Source organism: Hipposideros armiger, unplaced genomic scaffold, assembly GCF_001890085.2.
Source record: "Hipposideros armiger isolate ML-2016 unplaced genomic scaffold, ASM189008v1 scaffold_1132, whole genome shotgun sequence".
Lineage (NCBI taxonomy): Eukaryota > Metazoa > Chordata > Mammalia > Chiroptera > Hipposideridae > Hipposideros > Hipposideros armiger.
In genome coordinates, this window is record NW_017732482.1 from 180,707 (window position 1) to 191,394 (window position 10,688).

Consider the following 10,688-nt stretch of genomic DNA (forward strand, 5'->3'; position numbering starts at 1 on the left):
ATGTTGTCTCATCTTCAGATGAGACAATATAGGTTTCAAATCCTTGCTAATTCTAGTCTCTTAATAATCACCGCATACAATGGATCCTTTGGCTTTTGGTTAAGAAGTCAGACTTAGAACCCTTTCACATTCCATTCCCAATCCTAAATGCCTTTCATTTACCTACTGGACAAATTCCTACCAATGCTGATTTTCTCTGACATCTTCTCTTCTTTCCTCTCCTCCCACCTCACTTCTCATTTTCTCCCTTGCCTTTGATAATCTTTTGTCTTTCCCCCCAGAAATGGATTCGCCATCAGGAAGAGTAGGAATCTGCCTTGGCCAGGTCCTCACCTCCTGCCACTCCTCCACCAACCTCTAAATGTCAGAGCATCTCACAGATTCAGAAACACTTCCTGCCAAACAGCACTGTTCCTAAGAGGTCATTGCCAGGAGTGTTGCATCAGAGGCATAAAGGGAAATGTCAAACCAGAGGAGCCTGAAAGGCTACCACAGTCAACACATTTAAGTAGTTGCCTGCCTGCATTAACTGGAAGGATAAAGGAATTTGGGGAATAAATGAGGAAAAAACAGGAAAGTAAAAGCCAAGACTGAGTAAGCTAAAGCTTTTCTTTCCTCCATTCTCCCATTTATGTATACCTCCGACTCTAGGAGGGTGAAGCAGAGAAAAACCTTAGGGGGACGATCTCAAAACCAAGTCACACGGCAAATCCTTATGACCATTTTTCTCGGATTTCCTCCTGTACCCACGCATGTCTAACTACACTTTTTTTCTTTTTTAAAAATTTTATTGGGGAACAGTGTGTTTTTCCAGGACCCATCAGCTCCAAGTCAAGTAGTTGTTTCAATCTAGTTGTGTAGGGTGCAACTCAGTGGCCCATGTGGGGATCGAACTGGCAACCTTGGTGTTATGAGCACTGCGCTGTAACCAACTGAACTAACTGGCCGCCCCTACACTATTTCTTGATCAATTTGAATTCATAGGAAATAGGCTGAGGGCAGCCACTTACATCCTTTATTGATTCAACCCCATAACTTGTTCCGTCCTTGAGTAGATGCAAAAAAACCCCTGCTGAAATTATCCTTTCAGCAACTTTCTTATTCTTCAGAACAAAAAAGGGGAAGAGGTGCTGAGTGAAAATGAGAGCTCATTTGATCCCATTCATTCTATATCTACTAAGCACCTAATGTGAGCACTGTTCTGTCTGGGCCAAATTTGGAAAAATGGCTTTCTCTCTTCCTCTCTCTCCTCATCACTCTCTTGATTCACCTTCCCTCCAACCCTCTATGCCAGACTCTGACTGACTATAGGATCAACATCTTCTTACCTGGCATTGCATAAGTGATTAGTGTTGGCTGAATGAATTTCTAAAAAGATTTGGATAAAGAACAAGACGTGCCCAAAAAGAAGAGGAAAAGGAGAATAGGAAATGGAGGGGGAAGGAGGGGAGAAAGAAGCAAAGAGAGGGGAAAAAGAAGCAAAGCAAAGATGTGGGTAGTAAAAGATAAGAGGAAAGAGAAAAAGAGGGCTGTCCTTACCCCAACACAAGTTCTATCTTGGTCTGTACCACCATAGCACCTCACCAACAGACCCCTAAATCTAGGCCCTATATTTTTTCTGACTCAGGAAAAGAAACCCACTCTGCAGATGTAGTCACAGATGCAATCACTTTAACTGCACTGCATCTGCAGCGGAGAAGTGCTGTGTGGAAAGTCCACGAGGCTTAGGTGATTGCCCTAGAGGCTCATGTTGGGTAGCAGGGAAGGACATGGGGGAAAAAACCATTAAACTCTTGTAGTCTACACCCAAAGACCAGGAAACAAACTGATGACCAAGACCACAGGACAGCCTAGAGCAGCTCTCCATTTATCTCTTTCCAGGGCAGGAGATAGGGTTAAGAGAGAAAGAACCTAGAGAATTTAGATATCATTAACGTATTCTGCCACTTCTAACCTCAGGAACAAAATGCAAGTTAGGTGAACCCTCAGGCAAAGAAGAATTAATTTTGGGAGCGAATGATAAAGAATAAGCCAGCCTCTCTCCCCAGAACCTTTTTTGCAGAATACCTAAGGGGAGGAAAAACAGCATGAGAAAGAGGAAGTGGAAAGAAAAATGAAGACGAGAAGGCTAAGAGGATAAGTTGCTTGTTATTCAGACATTATCTAAACCTTCATGTCATTCATTACAGGATATAATAACAAACTTTTCAAAAATGAAAGTAACGTAATGGCAGTGAGGAGTGACTTGGCCTGGTTTCGATAACTTGCAGAATGTCAAATCGAAGGGACGGGAGCTTTTGTGACATTTGCCTTTTGTGAGCTCACAGGAAACAACAGGACCTTTACAGACAGCTTTGACCGCATCTAGCTCCTCATGGATGAATGTGTACTGGGTTATGCATGTGTGGTTGTGCTCCTTCATCTTGTGTGCCATCATGGCATTGCATTCTCGGGCCATCAGGTCAAGCGTGGGATAGTCTTTGTTGCTCTGAAAGAGAGCCTCAGCTCTAAGCATCTTGTTTCCTCCAACTTCATCTTCATTGAGGATGGTCTCTTCTGGCCAGCCAGGCTGCACCACTCCTTTGTTGCTAAGAAGCAGGGTTTCTGTTGTTCGGGTGTCCTCTCCCACCTTGGTGGCCTCAGCCTTGTCCTGTGAGTCACTGGACCAAAACTCATTCAGTGATTGATCGCTGTCCTCCAGGACTGCTGCAGCCATCTGAAGCCCCAACCCCAGGCCCATCCCCAGGCCCAGCAACAGCAGCAGCATCATGAAAAAGATCTGCACTAGAGTCAGCTTCATTTTGCCTGGAGGGGAGAAGGGAAAAGGAAGGACTGAAATTGAGATGAAACTTGGAGACTCTGGACTCCCTACACCCTGACAGCAGAGTCTCTGGGGTCTCTTATCCCTTCTCCACATTACCCCATTCCCCTCAAGGCAGAGATCCTTTCTCATTCTTTTCCCGTTTCTCCTGTCCCTCTGTCCTTCCCCACCACATTCCCTGATGCTGGGTGATAACTCATGGATCCTGCAGAACCGGAAAAACCAGGGAAAGCATTTCTGAAACTGGTTCTCCTGCAGGACATTAGTGCGGGGAAAGTTGACCTCAACTGACTCCTAAACAGAAGTTAGTTCCAAGTAACACAAACGAATAGTTGAGAAAACAAGCAAGTATAGTGTCAAACTTTCCTTGAGAGAAATTCCTGTAGAAAGCCTTATTCTCAGTAAAGGACTAGAATTACTATAGGAGACCATCTCTATTATCCCAAAATGATTTTTCTCATTCAAGTATTTTTTTACTCTCCTTTCTAACCATCCTCCCCCCCAAAAAATCAAAAGGAATAGAAAAAGTACTATAGCCCATTCTCGTTCCTAAAGTGAGGTGAGGCAGGGAAGTGTGTGTTTGTGTGTGTGTGTGTGTGTGTGTGTGTGTGTGTGTGTGTGTGTGTGATTCCAATTTCATATCTCAGGACCTTGCTAAAATTACACCTTGCCACACCAGATCCCTTCTACTACTGAAGATCTCTTAGCACTTGGGTATTTCCTGCTGATTCCTTTTGTACTCTTAGGGAAGAATGGAATGACAATAAAACCAAAGAAAACCAAACAAAGGCCTAAACTAAAACAAACAAAGGGGTTCCTAAACTAAAAAAGACACTAATGAGAGCTGAGAGAAGAGGCACACATCTTTGTCCTGCGAGGCCAGTTTCAGCCCCCTATCAAAAAGAGACCTTCCTTACTAGGAAAAAAAAAATTGCTATAATTTGTTGAGTAGGTAGGAGTATTATATCAATATTTGATATACTGAATTTGAAAATTGCACTATGACTGTTTAAGAAACTATCTTTGTTCTTAGAAAATGAACCCTGAAATATTAAGGAACAAAGGGGCATGGAGTATGCAAACTATTCTCAAACTTCAAATGGTTCAAAATATAGATTATATGTATGTGTGTGTATGTGTGTTTAGAGAGAGAGAAAGAAAATGATTTTTTTAAAGTGGGAAAAAGATTTTTGTTTTTTTAAATTACACATCTGGATAAAGGGTATTCAGGAGTCTCTTATTATTGCAACTTTTCTTTAAAGTTGAAAATATTTCAAAGATTTAAAAAAAAATTTTTTAAAGAAAGACTAGCCTAAGTTTTTCCCTGGGCCACCCAACAGCACTGTGTCATACCTATACACCTAGGTAGCTTCAGAGATTCTTGTTTCCTCTTGTTTAACAAGTTCTTCCCTCCCAGGATTTTCTTCCCTCTGAGAAGTGCCCTGGATGCTAGTCTTCAGAAAAATGGTTATCACCTTGTGGTCTGTGTGCTCTTAAACCCAGATTTTTCCCTAAGCCCACCCTCCTCCCACTCCCTCAACCCAGCCCTGAATAAACACACTCAGTCAATTCTCTTTTCTGCTCCCACAGACACTTTGAAGTAAGGCTATTTGGGCATTGAGACAGACCCAGATACCCAAGACAGGAAATATCTCAGCCTGGGAAACTGCAGTTTGATTCTGTCAGTAATTTGTTCCACTCCTGAATTACATCCACTCTCCTGTGGTTCATAGCAGCCTGCTCTTGACCATGAATTTCAAACCAAGCCATTTCCTTATATTCTCCATATGTACTGCCTTTAAGCCTTTCCTGTCGTTTCTGGAATGTCAAGATCTTTGACCTTTATTTAGGTCATCTCTCCAACATGGTTATATTGTTTTTCACATTTTAGAATTGTATCATGACTTCACTTGAAGATTTGGAATATTTGAGTCAATCATGAATTTCCACATCTTTCCTATGAAACCTATCCCATCTTTCCACCCTCCACTCCCTCTTTCCAACCCTCAGCCAATAACCACTTTCCCATAAGAATACCCAGATTTACCCTCTGGGGCACTGGCTGCCCAGCCACAGGCATGGGGCCAGATGTGATGAATGTCCCAGGCCTGACATGTTGAGACTGCTCGCTCTGCTGGACCCAGATCTGCTGGTGCCTGCAGGGCCTGAGGTGCTCCGCCTTCCAAAATGGCCGAGCAGTCAGACAAGGACATCAAGTACTACACTTTGGAAGACATCCAGAAACACAACCAAAACCAGAGCACCTGGCTGGTCCTGCACCACAACGTGTACAATTTGACCAAATTTTTGGAGGAGCACCCTGGTGGGGAAGAAGTCTTAAGGAAACAAGCTGGAGGTGATGCTACTGAAAGCTTTGATGATGTTGGGTACTCTAAAGATGCTAGAGAATTGCCCAAAACATAAATCATTAGGGAGCTTCATCCAGATGACAGATAAAAGATAACCAAGCTTTCGGAAACTCTTATTACTACTGTTGATGCTAATTCCAGCTGGTGGACCAATTGGGTGATCCCAGCCACCTCAGCACTGGTTGTAGCCCTGATGTATCACCTCTACATGGTAGAAGATTAAATACATCCTCTACAAGCTCTCTGGCTTGTTTATTGATAATAAAGCTCAAGTAGAAAGGAAAAACTGATAATGCAAGAGAGAATTGTTGGAGCAATGATTTTGAGTGTTGAGGCTCTGAAAATGGATTGCCTGGGTTTATGTTTGTAAATGTGTTATTTTATCTATGAATTATGCTCAGGATAGTAAAGGGGACATACAACACGTTTGCTGTAAAAGGTTGGATCTGGTGACATGGTTGAGAAACACTGGTTTTAAAGAATTAGTAATAGTCAGGGTTCTTGCTACACTGTGCACACGAGAGCTTTTCCTTCATCCTGCAGTTGCAGCTACTTCTCCCTAGTGACAGTGACAGTTGACTGGCTACAAGAATCCAGCTCAGCCCTGGTCTGAGGCTTTCCAGCTGTGAAGAGTTTCTTAGCATTGAAGACATGGAAACAAAAGAAAGGAAAGAATGCTGAACAGTGTTTTACTAATAAGGAATCCAACTCTGCTGTGGGTCCCAAATAAGCCATGAGCTTTTTTTCCAGGGATTTTGTCACTCCCATGCCCACCAGATACACAAAACTCCAGGGTGGGAACAGCTGGAAGTGGCATGGCGGAGCGGGGGCGTGGGGGGTGTGGAGGGGGTTGGGATGCATTTTTTTCACATGTTATTTGAGTTGGTATCTAAACACTGACCTCCATTAGGATCCTAGAGAGCTCAATTGTGTGCAGAGCATAGCATCAGTTTACCCTGACCCACCAAACACAAAGGGATCTGGCCTCTTAAAGATATTCAGTAAACATGATAGTGAACACTTACTTTTTTTTTTTAAGATTATATTGGGGAATTGGAGAAGGGGAACAGTGTTGGGGAATTGGGGAAGGGAACAGCCAAGTTGTTGTCCATCAATGTTAGTTGTGGAGGATGCAGCTAGCTCAACTCCAAGTCCAGTCACCATCTGGCTGCCCGTCGGCAGCTCAGGGCAGCTCAGCTCAAGGTGCCATGTTCAATCTTAGTTGCAGGTGGGCATAGTCCACCATCCTATGCAGGAGTCGAACCGGCAACCTTGTTGTTAGGAGCACATGCTCTCACCAGCTGAGCCATCCTGCCACCTGTTGGCAGCTCAGTGGCAGCTCAGCCTGGGGGCAGCTCACTGGCCCATGTGAGAATTGAACAGGTGACCCTGTGCCTCAGAGCTCGCGCTCTTAACCAACTGAGCCACTCGGCCAGCCCTGTGAACACTTACTTATGATAATAGGGAGTGTAATTCTTCTTACAGTTCTCAAGGTTATGCTTCACTCAAGCATGGCCAGCCAGGGGGATAAGTAGAGACTGAAACCTAACTCATGCTCTTCTCACTAAATTATACAAACTAGTACAGAGTTGACTTCACCCAGAAAAGGGGCTTTTCCTCCAAATCTATACAAAGGTATTGTTTAGGCTTTCTAGGGACCTAAATAGATGGCTTTCCATTTTAGTTTATTTTCACATAAACAACCTCATATGACTCTCACAACTGTCCACCAGGTAAGCAGAACTAGAATTATTTCTCCTGCTTTACCATAAAATTGAGACCTAAAGCCAGAACAGGAATGGGACACTGACCTCCTGACTCCCAGCATTGTTCCTTCTCTTGTACTGTCTGCTTTGCCCCTGACGATGTGTTCAGTTGAAGTCATTTCCTCACGGATCTAGAAAACAACTGGCTATCATTGATGCCAAACACAACCTTGCATATTTAAGATGGGTATTTTCAGTTTTATTAAGAATCAGAACATTCACATTTATAAAATGAACTCATACAAACCTGCTCACAATCCACAGAAACCTCCCCTTCTAACTTTGGCCAGATCTTTCTGTTATAATCTTCTTATCCCCTTTTACCTGTCCAGGCCCTGTATAGCCTGGGTCTACCTGGTAAATGACCCTCTGGGGGAGTTATCACACTATGTCTTTTTGTTTCTGAGTGATTTTGGCAGCGTCCGTAAAATTAGAACGGTTGTGTTAATAACATGTGATCAATAAAACAGGCCACAACCACCCCACTCTGGTGCAACAGGAAGTCCTAGACTCCAACAAAGTCTACAGAAGGAACTTCCCCAAACCACATCTAACCTATGAAACCCTTTAACCAAGTTCTCTGTCTTCTTACAGCCTACACCTCTGCTAGGAAAGATGCCAGCTCACTGACATTCTGGGTTGTATCCTCTGTAAAAGTTATGTTCGTCTATTTTTACGAATCAGCATAAGTAACATTCACTGACTTCTTTGAAATAGTCTTCATAATTATTTTTAGAGATGTTTTGTCTAAAAATATTTTTGAAATGGCTTAATTAGCTGGTTTTGCATGCCATAGAAACAACCAAATTTCCCTGTAAGTTGAATTATTCTATTATGAGTCTTCATAACCTTTCACATTTGAAAGTTATCAGATATAAATTAAGCATGGGCATTTTAAGGCTCTGTCACCTACACATAGTTTTTGTTTCACGCTAATGTCTGCCTAAAGGCTCTGCTATCAACTACAGGCCAGAATTTGTGTTTTCAGCAATGGTCAGTCTCATAGCCTCATGAAAAGACTATACTAGATACTTGAAACTATTGGTTCTTTGAAGCATACACTCAGCTACATTTGTTAAGTTACAGTTATTTCTTTTGCTTAGACTGAGACGAGATAACAAAAGGCATCCAGGAAGGCCAGATGGCCACCTGGGAAGGACTTCAGGAGGTGGAAGCAACACAATTACCCAAGCCACACTGGGTCCTGTTTTCAACTCCACACTTCATTTTTTCTCTGCATCCCAGCTCACAGGATTGACACACACCAATGAATTCCAAAATAAAACAATAAACTTTCAATAAAGAGCTATGTTGAAAATATGTGCATTCGAAAATACACCTGCTCCACACCTTCTTTCCCTGACTTAAGTGGGAGACCAAACCATGGAGATGTTTGTTTGCCTGCTGAGCAGAGCTGGTGAGTAATGTTTATTCAGGCCAGGATAAGGGTGGGGAGACATTTCTGACTCAGAATTAAGGACCGAGACAGCATTTTATCCCTGAACAGTGGTGGTTCACAAGGCAGCAATGCCGGAAATTTAGAATTTCCCTTTCTAATCTCCAAGCTACCCAATCTCCTTCTTAAAATATATTAGCATGCTTGTTGGTTTGTATTCTTTCATATTTCACCTTGTTCCAAGATAGGATTAAAGGGAGCTTGCAAAACTATGATAGCCTCTGCACTCCAGCGAACATGGCGCTGCGAGTGGCGCGGAGCGTGTGGGCGGTGGCCTGCAGCCTGCGCACCACCTCGGTGGCCCTTGCACGCCGCCAGCCAAGGCCCTGGAGCCTGAGGGTGGGCGCCATGCGGCCGCTGCGCACCGGCCTCAATCTGCTCTCGGTGCATAAATTCACAGAGAAACATGAATGGATAACTACAGAAAATGGTATTGGAACAGTGGGAATCAGCAATTTTGCACGGGAAGCTTTGGGAGGTATTGTTTACTGTAGTTTACCTGAAGTTTGGACAAAATTGAACAAACAAGATGAGTTTGGTGCTTTGGAAAGTGTGAAAGCTGCTAGTGAACTCTATTCTCCTCTATCAGAAATAACTAAAATTAATGAAGCCCTTGCAGAAAACCCAGGACTTGTCAACAAATCTTGTTATGAAGATGGTTGGCTGATCAAGATGGTACTGAGTAGCCTCAGAACTAGAGGAGTTGATGAGTGAAGAAGCCTACGAGGAGTACATAAAATCTATTGAGGCGTGAGAATGGAACCCCCTGAATAAAGCAATGTGAAACAACTTTAAAAAAACAACCAAAAAAACCCCCAACTATCTATGATAAATAATAATGCAAATCAAATTAAGGTTAAGAGAAAAGAGTCAGGATGCAGTTTGATCAATTGATTTTTAGTTGTAAGGATGCTAAAGTCACTATACTTCCCTAAGCCTTCATTTTGGTCCCCAAAACTAGAATCTCTGGGTTCTTAGTGCTCCTCCATTCTGGTGATAGATTAAGGGTTTTAGCTAGCATGTTGTAGTCTTATTTTATTTATTAATTTTTTTTAAAGATTTTTATTGGGGAATTGGGGGAGGGGAACAGCGTTGGGGAATTGGGGACGGGGAACAGACAAATTGCTGTCCTTTTGTTCTTCAGTGTAGTTGTGGAGGACGTCACTTTACTGGCCCATGTTGTTATTACGATCATTGTGCTCTTCCCGGCTGAGGCAGTCGCTTGCCGGCCATTGGACAACCACTCACAGTAGCCCACTGCCGCAGGGGTTGCAGCCTACACCATTGCCGTCGACTCACCGCAGCCCAGATCCAGGTAGAGCTGCTGTTCACCGTCTTAGCTGTAGAGGGCATAGCGTCACTGGCTTTCATGTGGGATCCAAACCCAGGCCCTGCTGCTGGGAGCTGGCATCTCAAGCCAACTCTTAACCAATGTGCCACTCGGCTGGCCCTGTTGTAGTTTTATTTAGAGTAAATTTGTGGTTTTTATTAAGGTTTCTAAAATGTTAAAATTAACTAAGAGACCTCCGAGCTTACATTCTTACATCTAGGAGCAATCTTGAAAGAATAGCCAACAATAGCCTCAAACAAAAATAAATAAACAAATAAAGCTTATATCAAGATAGTAGACACAGGTGCCCCTCGATTTGCAAATCAGATATTTTCCTGCACAAAAATCATCCCATGGGAAAGCAATTCAGCTAGAATTTCAAGGTACAGGGGCTTGCTTTCTCTTCATGAAACTGTGTCTGGTGCTCTGATCAGGTAATGGTGATAGTCAGGGCCACTAGCAGCCTAAAGAGCAGAGGTTTGTTTTTTTTTTCTATGAGAAACCCATCTACCCTGGTAAGGTCATCAGGTGGACAAGCCACTCCTAAGGGCACGATGCTCCTAAAAGCAGGTTACAGAGCCAAGAAAAGGCACCACTCACCAAGAGAAACTCAGCCTTTTCTGTATTTTCTTGAGATCAGAGACGAAGTTCACTTGGGTCAGCAGACCCTGGTGCAGAAGTTAGCTTTTTGTGAAGTGCAAATAAGATTTATTAGCGCACAGTAAGCTTTGGTGTAGGAGAGAGGAAGGGAGAGGAAGAGAGCCAGGAGGAGGGAGGGAGGGGCCACAAAACAAAGCACTAGATAGGCCGGCTGAGTGGCTGATGGTTAAAAACTGGCTTGGGACGCCAAAGGGCCCCGGTTCGGATCCCACATATGAGGGCCAGTGACACTGCCCTCCACAGCTAAGATGCTGAACAACAGCTCGACCTGGAGCTGGGCTGCCAT

The 10,688-nt window shown here is 43.4% G+C and overlaps 2 protein-coding genes and 1 pseudogene across 4 annotated transcripts in view; 2 read left to right on the forward strand and 1 right to left on the reverse strand.

Moving 5' to 3' along the window:
- Positions 1–2,176: 2,176 nt before the first annotated feature.
- Positions 2,177–10,688, reverse strand: part of RNASE10 (ribonuclease A family member 10 (inactive)) — a 9,520-nt gene continuing 1,008 nt past the window's right edge. Inside the window, exons 1-2 of one of the 3 annotated variants that reach the window (XM_019632358.1) lie at positions 7,002–7,041; positions 2,177–2,805 (exon numbers count right to left, since the gene is read on the reverse strand). In XM_019632358.1, coding sequence (XP_019487903.1) covers positions 2,177–2,800 — 624 coding nt within the window. In that variant the 5' untranslated portion in view covers positions 2,801–2,805; positions 7,002–7,041. The other 2 variants (XM_019632359.1, XR_002122734.1) reach the window with 2 other exon arrangements.
- LOC109376440 (cytochrome b5 pseudogene) lies at positions 5,009–5,413 on the forward strand (annotated as a pseudogene).
- On the forward strand, positions 8,650–9,126 carry LOC109376439 (glycine cleavage system H protein, mitochondrial-like). Its single transcript, XM_019632360.1, has one exon. The coding sequence runs from the start codon at positions 8,650–8,652 to the stop codon at positions 9,124–9,126; it is 477 nt and encodes a 158-aa protein (XP_019487905.1).

Bases quoted from the DNA above. Each gene is read 5' to 3' on its own strand.
- LOC109376439 (XM_019632360.1), top strand. From the start codon at position 8,650: ATGGCGCTGCGAGTGGCGCGGAGCGTGTGGGCGGTGGCCTGCAGCCTG.